This window comes from Balearica regulorum, chromosome Z (genome assembly GCF_011004875.1).
Source record: "Balearica regulorum gibbericeps isolate bBalReg1 chromosome Z, bBalReg1.pri, whole genome shotgun sequence".
Taxonomy (NCBI): Eukaryota; Metazoa; Chordata; class Aves; order Gruiformes; family Gruidae; genus Balearica; species Balearica regulorum.
Window position 1 is genome coordinate 55,353,140 of NC_046220.1, and position 14,411 is coordinate 55,367,550.

Consider the following 14,411-nt stretch of genomic DNA (forward strand, 5'->3'; position numbering starts at 1 on the left):
GATCTTGAAATGTTTTGAAATGTCAGAAAAATTCAGAGTTCAAAAAAAATTTTAAAAGTTAATTTGACAGAATGGAAAGATGCATTTAGATACTGGGATACAGGGATTTTTCATGAGCATATCATTAGAGTCCTGTAATGAAATTCACGTTTGTTTTGTGATTGAACTGCTACACTTTGCTAAATGTAATTTGTACTTGTATTATGATTGAACTGTATATTACAATTGCTACACTCTGCTAAACGTAATTTGTACTTGCACTGTGATTTAAGTGCATTGCTGTATCACTCTGCTAAATTGAAATCCCATGTAACTTCAAATAATTTCAAAGAAGAAAATTTTGTGTTATTCATGAAACTCTCCACATCTGGAATATCTAAAAGAACCTGGTCAGAGTGCACTATACTCTGACACTAACTGGCATAGTTGGCAGGATATTCCCAAGGGTGAGCAGTACCCATTAAAGCAGTAATAATTTCTTTGGCAAAAACATGCTTTCTGATTTGGTATTAGTCACAAATAAGAACCTAGTAGACAAAACCTGCATTGTGATTAAGAACAGGTAGTGATAAGACCCGCTGCGGACAGGACCACTAATATTTAAAAGAGGAGGTAGAATTACCATAAATACTAGCAAAGGCTGGAAAAATCTCACCAGTAACTTTGAAAAGGAGGGATGGAAAAACCATGACCAGGATTTTTCATGGACAGCAGAACAAAGTACCGATCCCATTGATATTTAGGATGAATTTGAAAAACTGAAAGGTTCTAACAAGTTGAAGAAAGGAGAGAAAAGCAGAGCTTCGCAGGTTGCTGGATATTTACTTGTGAGTAGTAGTGCAGAAGTTAGGAGAGGAGAAATAAACACAGCGTGCTAGAACAAGAAAGAGAAACAGTTATAAAAGATAACATAATGCATAAGCAATGTACACAGAGAATCAAAATAAGTTCTTAGACTGAAAGCTGCAGCCTCAAATCACTGTGATGCCCATACAGGCAGGGATAATTTACTATGGTCTACTGAAATAGACCTCATTCAAATGATGGCCACCAGGTATACCAAGGACAATGAATGATGAAGAGATACCTGGTTTGATACTGATCCTTTTCAGTGTAATGATTTACATGACTCATGAGAAGAAAGTATTGTGAAAGTGTTTGCTCCCATGGCAAAAACCAAATGAATAAAGAAATCAATGGGCCTGAACCAGTTGCGACCCACATATTCCTTCCCAGAGACTGGAAACATTCAGCATCGTGACAGTGAATGTATTATTAGACACCAGTAATGATATTCACATTTGTATTATGACTGAACTATATATTGCAATTGCTACACTCTCCTTAACATAGTTTGTACTTGTATTGTGATTTGAGTGCACACATTTGTATCACTCTGAGGACTCATGGCATAGAGAATCAGTTTGCACTAACATAATCTGTAAAACTAGTTTTACAGGACTATAGTGTTGACATTTTTTAAAACCGTCATTTTATTTTGCTTATTAATTCTTGCAACAAAATCATTCTCTACTTCAAACTATGGACCATAAAAGTACCTGATAAATATAACGGGTAAAAATTAATCTTTCATCCACTTAATTCCCTAAATAGCTGCACAACTGTTTTCTGAATATGGAATGAAGAATAGTTAAGGATCAAATTGTCAAAGATGTCTAGTAATGCTGGCTACCTAAGCTAAAGCACAAGCAACAAATTCTTACTTGTACTAAAAAACGTGAACTACCTAGTGACCCCAGAAATACAGATACTTATCACGTCCAAAACCCAAGCTCAAAGGTGACCCACTAGTCAAGAAACTGTATTAAAATGTGGACAAGAGGCCACAGAAAGGGAGATATTCTTATATCTGTAAGAACTGCCAACATAAAATATGTATAGAATATTTGTATCATAATTTCCATTTTTTATATATGTACATTATAGCAATTTCTGTAATTTCGCCTGTCTTTACCCTGTGCAAGTTTAAAGAATAGCCGCTGTATTTATAATTTAGTTCAAAGAGGCATCTCATCAAAATTGAAACAGAAACAAAAAAAAATCTGCTGGAATTTACCACACAGCTTATCAGCAAAAAATGTAGCTATCAGTGCAAAACCATTACAAGAACAGACTACAAGCTAAAGACTGGCAGATATCTGCTCTCTTGAAAAGCTTTAATTCACAGCACTGTAAAAGACTTATTACCAGCTGCTTTCTCCATTTCATTCCTCCATGTAATTTTTTTACAATTTTTAATGAACAAAATTTTTACTTTGCATTCCAATTCAGTTTGCTTGCTGTCACTGTACTTACCAGCTAGAAGATTTGATCAATAGCTAAAATTAGATTGGAATTTTTAGGAACTGCTATTGCCATCCACACACATGCTTACTGATTTATTAATGAAACACCATAGTTTGCCATACAGTTTCAAGAGCTTACTAAATCTCATTTAAGCTAACCAACTCCGAACGTAGCATATGTATTTCAATGTACATTTATTTCACATAATTAAGGATTTGATCATGTATCTCTTTATCCCAGGATTTGGTACATATGATACCAACAACATAAAATTAGTGTATCATAAAGGATTCAATGAAATACATACACATCTCTACATAAACGACAAAATGATTATTTTATTTAATTCTTCCTCTTTATTCAAAATTATTATCTTATGAACCTCAGGAAACTTAAGGGATGACCCCGAAAACCAACAGTGGAGTGGTCCCTACCTTTGCCAATTACCCACTGGAGTTAACAAATACGCATCATACTATCAGTGCAGAAGTAGTAGCCTAGTAGGCTTTTTCTCCCCAATTTCTTTCTGCCTTCTAAGAGTTTTCCAAGCTAGCACACAATCTAATTCTTACTATTTTCTAAAACACTCTACAAAACTTGTCCAACTTACTTATCAGTATGTGCATCTGTACAAAAGAGGAAAAATACAGAAAACTTTCTCCTAGTCTCCCAGTCTTCAGACATCTCTTGCCTTTTAATAAAAAGGGTCACTGAGACATGACAGAATAATTTGGTACTTCCTCCTTATTCTAGAAATTAAAATGTATCTTCATTGACCATACTGCCAAGTACCATACAGTCCAATAAATATCCAAGTATTTAAAGCTGTTAGAGTGTTTTAGAAATATTACAGAGCAGATTCACCAACGTACTCTCAATTTATGCCACTCTAGAGACAAAAAACAGTACCAAGTTGGGAAAAGATCTTTTATGGTTACTTTGTATCTCTCAGGCAGCACAAATCTAGCCTATGTCAATATACCATTCCACCATAAGTGCCTCTGAGCAAAACACAAGTGAAATTTTGAGGAACCAGTTTATTTGAATGCTTACAGTTAAGATTGTGCTAAAGTTCTTCACTAAACCAAGGCCTCAGGTAGTTACTTATCTTCATACATTAAGTATGGAAGATGCAAAGCAGAAAGATTTGATCACAGGTCCAAATTCACAACACAAATCAGTGCCTGAATTGGAATTATAAATTAATAGCTTCCGGCTACAGTCCCTGCACAGATCACTAAAACAAATATCCCATAAACACTCCATACACTAGACAACAATTGCATCCAACCTCCCTCAAGGATCAATTTCTTAAGTGTAATTATTTTGTACATTTAAAAAGTATGTATTACACACACTTCTCAGCCAAGAAAAAGCATTTAGTAAAACCCCACTGGCATTAAAATCAAGTCACTTCCAACACTGATGGTTTACAAAGCAGCTTTAGATTTTGACAAAGGCAATGATAACACTACGGTCTAGATTTTTTTTAATTTGGAGGAAAAAAAAAAGATAACTACTATGATATCTTGGAACTAAGATTATTTATTAGGCAATCCTCTGTATCAATACCTCACGGAACTAATCCTCATTAAATGCAAGTCATACATGTTCTGTGTTTCTCTTTGGACCGTAATTATAGAAACAGAAGCTCAACCTCTGAAGACAATCTTACAGAAGAGACATCTGTCTCCTTGGCAAACATCATATCCAGTTTGCCTACCTATTCCATAGCTATCCTTGAGAAGGCTATTGAGAGGCTGCACTAATGCAGCGGGAACACTATTTTCATTTTGACACACTTGATAATGAGAAATTATATATACCTCTGTATCTAACACTGCAGTTCTATCTACTCCTTTAAGGGGGGGTGGGAAGCTAAGAAAGCTGTGCAATTAGAATTGTAAGGTTCACCTAGAGGACAATGAGTCTTAATGATCACTACATATACCACTGTCCAGCAAATGAGGCATAAGTATTAGAGAAACTGGTTTGTATTCCCCTCTTGAATCAAAATAATGGCTAGTCTTAGGTCCTGCCATTTCTAGGTATCCACTCTAAGGGAGAGAATCTTGTGAAAGATTTCAAGGCACAAGAGCCACCAGTGGCAATAATCAGATTTGTCAGCTCTTGCCATTTCTGGAGATGAGCTGCTACCGTACAAGGTTGACAGGAGTACTGGACATTCAGGAAAACCTTACATTTGACCTTTCAACACCTCTCTTTCCTAAATACCTACTAAAGATTCAACCACAATTTGGTAAAGTTTTTTTGAGTCTTCAGCATACCACATGCTACATAAATGCTTGAACATTTTATTAGTTATGGTAATCAGATCTTGAAAATTGAATTTAAACAAATCAATGTAGCTACCAGAGGAAAGGAAAGGAAACATTTTTCTAGTGATACCATTGCAATTGGTAGATAGTGCTGGTCTTTTCCAATGCTACACAATGCAGTATGAAAAATGCAAATTCTGTAATTGATTAACTCATACTCATATAAGATTTTTAAAGAAGTAAAACTCCACTCAAAAACCAGATCAATACAGTATGGGAGTGAAAGCAATACTGTAAATTATAATACTAATGTAGCAAAAATAAACATGCATCTATCAATTGGTTAACAAATTCTTCTCTGTCTCCTAAGTAACACTGAAAAAAGAGTTAACACTTCTTCCTGAAATAAGTAAGAATCTTCAAGCAGAATGTGGCATTCTAAGCTCTGAAGCGAAAGAATCATAATTGCATTTACATGGGTAATTTTCCCCTATTTCAGCATGCTTAACCTATTTATGACATTACTGAATATGCCTTAAATGGCTTGACTACTAGTATCAGCTCAGGCACATCTCACAGGAAGCTGAGAGTGAACGTAAATACTGAAGAAGCTTTATCTTATGTCATAGCAGAAGGAAAACTACAGCTGTAAAACTAGCAATTTTCACTAATCAAACTCTTATCCAAGCCACTCTTTTGATTCACAGTAGTTTTTTCTCTTTCAGTTTCCTTATCTTACAAAGTAACAAAAGCAAAATGATTCTGAACTTTGAATCATATTTAAAACACTAAAAACCATATACAAAGAAACCCACACTGAATTCAATCTATACACTACTATTATATCATTTAGGGCAATGGGAAATTTCAGCCAACTTGAATCTAGAAGCACGTTCTAATGTTGCATGCCCAAATATTGCTGGGAAGAAATCTCTGGGACCAATCAATGTGCATCCAAAGTCAGTATGCTTTCTCCTTCTGCTGAATTTGCTTTTTTATTGCTTAAGTGAGCAGAACTACAGCTGCATTAAATACAAAAGAATAATATTACCACAAGCTAATATACCGCACTGAGAATAAGACCAAGGTTCATTACATAAAAATTATTAGTATTTTGAGTGTGACATACAGCTCACACTGTACTGCTGCACTGATTTTTCTAAACTGGCAGCCTGAGCTATAATTTCTGGGATTGATTCCCCAGTCCCCAGTATTTCTCATTGCTCAGTCCTTTAGGCATTAATTCCACAAAAACAATCATAAGGGAGACTCAGAAGTCAGACATATATAGGGAAAGGCTTCTGGGAGAATAAAAAAAACCAAACAAAAACCCACCACCAATAGACCACAAAGAAACAATTAACCCAATCATTTTTCTGTAGAAGAAACATTCAGATCATAAAGAAACATAACAAAGCATATGCAGTGATAAAAAGAAAGCACAAAACTCAATGTCCTAGCAATCCTGTGGAAAAAAAAAAAAAGAAATTTCTGCTTGTATTAATAGCGAATCCAGAAAGTCTCTGCTAAGATACAAGGATGCTGTTAAATATGATAGTACTCTATTTGCAAAATGATGATTCTGAAATGGCTGATAGTGTCAAAGAATGCTGCCTTCATATTATTATGGCATCTGATCACCTCTATTCACAAAAACTTCCTAATAGTACCCTAGTATCTGAAGGACTTCAATTTTATTAATCTGACTATAAATTATCTGTATTAGAAATGGCTACAGACTATCCAACTCGTGGAAAGTGACATGATTTGCAGATGAATTATAAAGCACAAATTTCTTAATTTTTCATAGCAGGACTAGCCCGTATCTTTTTCCTCCTCCATTTTGTTTACATTTATGATTTTACTGGACCCAGATAAATTAAAATATAAACTAATCTATCAATACACAAATCCTTCTTGTAAGGAATAGATAAACGCTTAAGTTACAGTACCAAGAAACTATAGTATCATAGCCATTACCAGCATCATTTTTGTTCAAAAAATACAGAGAACAAGCACTAAGTATGCATGCTGAATTACATTTCTGGTAACTCCAGAATATGGATGAAGCACCTTCATAAAGAGGAGCATAGTCATTAGTACCTTGATACTGATTACTCCACCGATACCTGACAACGAACATTCTTGAACATGATCAGAAAAATTTCCTTTGACTGGCATTCATCTAGCCACAGATCCTTAACTCGCATGCCAGCATGCGCCAGGAAAGCTAATGAGGCTTCAGTTTGCTGGTCTCCCTCGGCAGTTCTTCAATCTCTGTCTTGCATGTAAACATTCCGCTCACCCAAAATCTATTGTCTCTCTTCTGGTGTTCTCACAAAAGCATGCTGATAAATTAGATCGCAATGAGAAACAGACGCATGAAAATAACATCAAATTCCAGTTCCAGCTAGAAATACCAATAACTGCCATGTCCAAGACAACTCTTAATTACTTCCTTCAATCAATAAGCAGACAGGTGCTTAATAGCTACTTGAAATGATTCTAAGATGCTATCTTTCCTAACAAAAATACACCCTTATCTACAATAAGAACAATCATCATGTAAAGAGGAAAGACCAGAAGGTATATGACTTCTTGTCGGGACTGTGCTACTTTCGCATAAAATTAAGACACCAGGAAGCTGACAAACTAGTGCGTAAGATGGCAAACAAAGAGCAGAATCCTTCAGATTAAGAAACCAGTGTCATCACATCATCATCTAGCCAGATTATATGATAGACAATCCTTGCTTAAATAGGAATTTTACACTATGCTTTTACTATAACCTTGAAAAAGCATCAGCAAGCAAAAGGAATATAATCTCTAATTAAAAAAGAGCAATTTCACTGCAGCTACCACATATTTAAATCTTTAATTACTTTACTAGATGAATTTCAATATTAATATCATCCCTTTTGTGTAAATCACCATAACACTTTCTGAAATATGCTCTGTCTAGCCCTCAAGGTATCCAAACATATCCGTATATGATACAGATCATGGGCCTAAGCTGTCTCCAATTTTCAGAAAGATGCTTAACAGCTAATTGAAGTATCATGCCTGGCAAAACTGAGGCTCAGATAAAAAAGAGAGAGTGTGGCTTTTTCAAACTAGTGAGATGGTAGAAACAAATCAATGACTTCTGCCTTGGAACAAGGAGGGAGTTGTATTGAGGGACCAGTTAAAATTACAGCACTCAGCTCAACAATGCCTAAATTGGTGCTAACTGAAAGCATAATATTCCTTAGTTACAAGAAGAAGAATCAATTAACAGGCATGTTGTCTCTCTTTAAAGTCAAGAAATTTTATCTGTAGCTGTAAGAAACAGCTGACTAGAGGTAATAATTGAGGAGAAAAAAAAAAAATCAGGAAGCTTGGCAAGACTCTCATATCACTTAAAGTATAACATAAGAGCTCCAAGCAAAATGCAGGTACAAAGCACAGGTAAACACTGAAGCATACAGCGATGTTGGAATCAGACCTGTAGTCACAGATATGATATCAGCTCCATTCTGCACTACACAGAGCATCGAAGCGTCTAAAGGAGTGTAAGGACCACTCTCCAGTTCTCTAACTGCAGAGGTTCTGGAGAACAGCACCTGAAAAACCTGTGTGTTACAGAAATAAAATGCTAAGGCAATATGAAATAGGAATGTATTTGTTTTCCATTTTGATGGATAGTTTTGATGCACAGTTCGATAAGCTTCACAAGCCATGTTTGATAGAATAAAGTAGCTTTATTCATCAACTTTGGCTGGCTGTACATGTGACTGCTAGGCAAAGTAGATTTCCTTTTTCTATTTACTTCAGAGAAGCAAATCCCTATCTTGGGTAAACTTCTTAACTTTTGTAGCCTGTCTGCACAAGATCGTGGCTCTCAAAAGTTAAAGCACTCAAGTAAGCTCTTAAAAGAGCATCCAAGAAGTTCTGAGTATTGTTTTAACTTTTTTGATCACTGTGGTATCTAGTTACAAAGCATTAAATTTCATGGCTGCAGAGTTATTTACTTATATATTTTGTACAGAACTGTTCTATATATCACTGTTGTTCATCATCCTTTATGGACATGGTTCTTCTTCTTAATTTCCACTTCACTCTATCACTTGAAGTGCCTGAATGTACTGTACAATATACAATAACACACATATCTGCAATCTATAATGACAAGCATATTCAAAATTATTTCCTAACATTACAGTTCTTATTTATGCAATTAAGTTAAACAATGGAATTTCGTGGTCACTACTCAGCATTAAAATATTTTTTTTAAAAAAATTTAATTAAAGTACCTAAATGCTAAATCAGAAGGCCAGTCTTATTCCTCATTCCCAGGAAGGCCATTTACCCTGTTCCCAAGTTGCTTCATGTCACTTAAAAGTAAGCAGAAAACTGCTCTAAGATAATTCCTCAAGCTGGGGAAATTGTTCAGCTGGGGAAATAGAAAGGAGACCTTTTGCTGCTTTCTAGTACACTAAGGTCATTTTCATTATGTCTAAAAACAGAACTATGTTTCTCCACCTCTTTCTGTGTTTGTGAAAATATGGTACGTACTTTTAACATCCTGCACACTATTCACTACTTGTTAACATGTAGACTACTCAGATGCAGTTAGAAGCATATACAGAGATATGAGACATGTAGATGACATATACATCAAAATCATCTTTTAAATGATTATTTTAAATCAATAGAATAAAATTGATTTAACAAAACTACAGGGAGAGAGATGTTCATTCTTTCCATCTGAAACTAAGCAAAAGCCTGGAAATCAAGATATATGTAAAGACTCTCGCTAAGCTTTTGATGATACCCAGAAGTCTGTAGCCTTTTTCTTGAATGAGAACTAGAGTATCTTAAGACACTGACTCCCAAATGTCCAATGTCTGTCAAAAAACAGACAAGGAAAAAGTAGCTTTAAAGCAGTATAGCGGCCTATGCCTTGCATCTAAGATCCATATTCAAAGGATTCTTATGTCACTTTCATCTATGTTTACACAATTAAAATTTTTTTCTTAAAGAAAGATAACTGCTCTAAGTTCTAATAATGAATATTTGATCAGTGAATATACTTGTTTTTCAATTGTGTCTTATGGTTCAGAGCTTTTTGCAAAGACAGATCCAATGTTTTTAGGAGGTTCCTGGAGTGTGTGGAAGATAACTTCCAGACACAGCTGGTAAGGGAGCCAACTAGGGAAGGTGTCCCACTGGACCTGTTGTTTGTGCACAAAGAAGGACTTGTGGGTGATGTGATGGCTGGAAGCTGTCTTGGGCATAGTGATCACGAAATGTTAAAGAGTTTTTCACTCATGGAGAAGAAGAGGGGTCAGCAGAACTGCCACCTTGGACTTCTGGAGGGCAGACTTTGGCCTGTTTAGGAGACTGGTTAGCAGAGTCCCTTGGGAGGCAGTCCAGAAGGGCAAAGGAATCCTGAAGGGCAAAGGAGTCCAGGAAGGCTGGACATTCTTCAAGAAGGAAATCTCAAAGGCACAGAAACAGGCCATCCTCATGTGCCAAAAGACAGGCCAGCAGAGAAGACAACTGGCCTGGCTGAACAGAGAGCTTTGGCTGGAACTCAGGAAAAAAAAGGAGAGTTTATGGCCTTTGGAAGAAGGGGCAGGCAACTCAGGAGGACTACAAAGATGTTGTTAGGCTATGCAGGGAGAAAATTAGGAGGCCCAAAGCCCAACTAGAACTTAATCTGGCTACTGCCATAAAAGACACTAAAAAATGTTTTTATAAATTCATTAACAACAAAAGGAAGACTAAGGAGAATCTCCATCCTTTGCTGGATGCAGGCAGAACATAGTGACAAAGGATGAGGGAAAGGCTAAGGTACTTGATGTCTTCTTTGCCTCAGCCTTTAGGAGTAGGACCAGTTGATCTCTGGGTACCCAGCTGTCTGAGCTGGAGGACAGGGAGCAGAACGAAGCCCCCATAATCCAAGGGGAAATGTTTAGCTACCTGCTACACCACTTAGACACACGAAAGTCTATGGAGTTGGGTGGGATCCACCCAAGGGTACTGAGGGAGCTGGCAGAAGTACTCACCAAGCCACTTTCCATCATGTATCAGCAGTCCTGGCTAACCAGGGAGGTCCCAGTTGACTGGAGGTTAGTCAATGTGGCACCCATCTACAAGAAGGGCCAGAATGAGGATCTGGGGAACTACAGGCCTGTCAGTCTGACCTCGGTGCCAGGGAAGGTTATGGAGCAGATCATCTTGAATGCCATCACGCAGCATGTACAGGACAACCAGGTGATCAGGCCCAGTCAGCACGGGTTTATGAAAGGCAGGTCCTGTTTCACCAACCTGATCTCCTTCTAAGACAAGATGACCTACTTAGTAGATGAGGGAAAGGCTGTGAATGTTGTCTGCCTGGACTTCAGTAAAGCCTTTGACACCATTTCCCACAGCATTCTCCTGGAAGAACTGGCTGCTCATGGCTTGGACGGGCATACACTTCCCTAGGTAAAAAACTGGCTGGATGGCCAGGCCCAAAGAGTTGTGGTAAATGGAGTTAAATCCAGATGGCGGTCGATCACACATCGTGTTCCCCAAGGTTCAGTACTGGGGCCAGTTCTCTTTAATATCTTTATCAATGATCTGGACAAGGGGATGAGTGCAGCCTCAGTCAGTTTGCAGATGACACCAAGTTGGGTAGGAGCGTTGATATGCTTGAGGCTAGGAAGGCTCCACAGAGGGATGTGGACAGGCTGGATCAGTGGGCCAAGGCCAACTGTATGACATTAAACAAGGTTCAGTGCTGGGTCCCACACTTGGGTCACAACAACTCCAGGCAACGCTACAGGCTAGCAGAACAGTGGCTGGAAAGCTGTCCGGTGGAAAAGGACCTGGGGGTGTTGGTTGATAATTAGCTGAGTATGAGCCAGGCCAACAGCATCCTGGCTAATACCAGGAATAGCGTGGCCAGCAGAACTAGGGAAGTGATGATCCCCCTGTACTCAGCACTGGTGAGGCCGCACCTCAAGCCCTGTGTTCACTACAAGAAAGACATTGAGATACTTGAGCATGTTCAAAGAAGGGCAACAAAGCTGGTGAAGGGTTTAGAGCACAAGTCTGATGAGGAGCAGCTGAGGGAACTGGGGTTGTTTACCCTGGAGAAGAGGAGGCTGAGGGGAGACCTTATGGCTCTCTACTACTTCCTGAAAGGAGGCTGTAGCCAGGTGGGTGTTGGTCTCTTCTCCCAAGTAACAAGCAATAGGAGAAGAGGAAATGGCCTCAAGTTGCACCATGGGACGTTTCGATTGGACATCAAGGAAAATTTATTCACCAAAAGGGTTGTCAAGCATTGGAACAGGCCACCCAGGGAAGTGGTTGAGTCACCATCCCTGGAGGTATTTAAAAGATGTGTAGATGTGGTGCTTAGGGACATGGTTTAGTGGTTGGACTTGGCAGTGCCAGGTTAATGGTTGGACTTGATGATCCTAAGGGTCTTTTCCAACCAAAACAATTCTATGCTTTGAGTGAAAACGGGCTTAAAATGCATGACCTCTTGGTGCATGCAGAGGCCTCGCTGTTTACATTTCTCATCTAGAAAGAAACTATTTCATCTTGGTTGTTTTTGCAAATGCATATATATATATATATATGGTCTCATAAAGACAGAAAAGTATCTTCAGAAAAATGTATTAAATACTACACTCACCTTCATCACTAGTTGCTTGCTGTTTAACCAAAGTCATTGGAGATCTAGCTGGGGGTTTATTTAGTGGATGACGCCAACTCTTAGATATTTTCTTTCTTTCAACTTCCACTGACTGAAAAAGAAAAAACACATCAAATTTAGTATGTAATTCTGCAAAGTTAATTTTGATGAACAAAAACACTCATCTGTAAAAGAGCACAGATGTCAATTCTGTAAATACTATCAGGATATCTGAAGTACCTTTAGTGTACTAATAAAACATTTGTCTCTAATTCAGAATATATGCTTTAATTAAAAAAGAGCAATCCTTGTCAAACACATATGGTTTGAAGTATAACTTACTGCAGCCCTTCCCAAATTAGACAGCAGAAATCCTGGTTTGCTCAGGTGATGTCTGAGAGGAAGAACAGCCCAAACAATTCTGCAGAACCTGAAGTTCAATACAGACACTAACTGTGGCTGGGAAAATGAGGCAGAAATCCACTTACTTCATTTGTGAAAGAGCGCAAAATTCCTGAGGAAGTAACAAAATGATCTGGAGTTGAGATAAGAAATTTAAGAGTCCTGATATGCAATTAACATGTTGATTTGGGATACAAGGAAATTCCTTCCTCCCTTAAGCACCCTAATGGACATTCAGCTTGAAGTTATCCAAGCCTCAAGAAGAAAAGTCAACACTACAAACTCCAGGAGGGCAGGTTTCACAACTCCAGATTTGAATGCCAGTGAGGGAATCACAAAGTAAACCAGCTGCTGATGGTGTCTGGAGGTTCAAGAGCAGAGTAAGGGCAGGCACACTGGCAGCAGTGTGAAAGACACAGTCTCCGACGATTCAAATGAACCACAGCATTCTGCTCCTCAACACCCTGAATCTAACCCAGCAGGTTACACACATGCCCCTTGACTGATATGAGGGTTGAAAATTGCTACTGTAAAATGGGAAGTAAATTACAGAACAACATCGTATTTACTGTGATAGGCAGAGGGAGGACGATTTGGTTAAAGCACAGGGTTTATGATTTAGAAAAAGTTACCAACTAAGTAAAAAGGGAGAGAAAATCAGACTTTTTAATTGCATCTGTACAACATGGTTCTTCACTTATAATAAAAGAGAAAGAAAGAGTATGCAATTATGCTGGAGAGTATCTGAAACCTCATATATAAATGGCTGAAAGGCATAGAAAGAGATAAACATAAACTCTAATACATAATGATTAAAACACAGAGATGTTTATAGTGCTCATTATTACAGTGGAAGGGCTGGAGCCAAGCTTATTAAAATTTACAACATTGCAAAAAAATCATTAGTGCACAGTTCATGTCTATGAAAGGGTCAGCATGGTTTTATTTTGGTTTCTAAAATATATTTCCCACAAAGTGTGGCAATCTGGCAGTGGTTTTCATGCTCTCTCTCTGCCAAACTGGGACTGAATTCACAAGTCAGAAAGCTACTGTGACTACCACCAGAGCTTAATTTTTCATTATGCATTGTGAAGTCAAAGCTGCCCACCCTTCATAATAGAATAGCAAGAGTAAAAAAAAGGACTGTAAGTTTGTAGGTGCCCCAATGAGAAAACATTATTAAACATACTATTTAAAAATGCAAAAAAAAATCTTCCTTTTATTACAGGGATCTCTTCCTTCAAATGTTTCCTTTACACGTTTTACGTCATTTCCAAAATCCAAGAATAGCAAATTTCAGACCCTGAAATCATACTGTCTGCATTATCCTGCTATAGCTATGTCTTAAAGACTCACTTCCTCCAACTTCAACATTATGGATACAGGTTCAACTAAAGCAAGAAAGTCCGTAAGATTTCATAAACTATGTGAGATAATATAACAGAATAAAAGTAAACTTTGTTTCCACCTAACTCAATGCAGAGATGATCCTCAGCTTTGCTTCATTCACTTTATTTGAGAAGGGCATCAGTCCAAAAATAAATTACCATGTGCTTCCACACTGTTATAGTCTGTCCTTCAACACTAACTCTCTCAGAATAAACCCATTCTTGCTGATATTTTACCAGCATACCATTAACTCTCTGTAAGACTCAGCCATAACAGCCATTTTTTGAAACACAAATACATGATACCAAATACAGCACTCATCTCTAATAATTTCAATTTCATGTCAATAGTAATAATTAAAGCTG

General features: G+C 37.6%; 1 protein-coding gene across 9 annotated transcripts in view; it reads right to left on the bottom strand.

Moving 5' to 3' along the window:
• Positions 1 to 14,411, bottom strand: part of KDM4C (lysine demethylase 4C) — a 274,177-nt gene that overhangs the window by 113,013 nt on the left and 146,753 nt on the right. For all 9 annotated transcript variants that reach the window (XR_012833183.1, XM_075741245.1, XM_075741244.1 and 6 more), the window contains one exon: positions 12,256 to 12,367. Coding sequence is in view for 8 of the 9 variants with exons in the window: in XM_075741245.1 (XP_075597360.1) it covers positions 12,256 to 12,367 (112 nt within the window). In the remaining variant the exon portion in view is untranslated. The remainder of the gene's footprint in view (positions 1 to 12,255; positions 12,368 to 14,411) is intronic.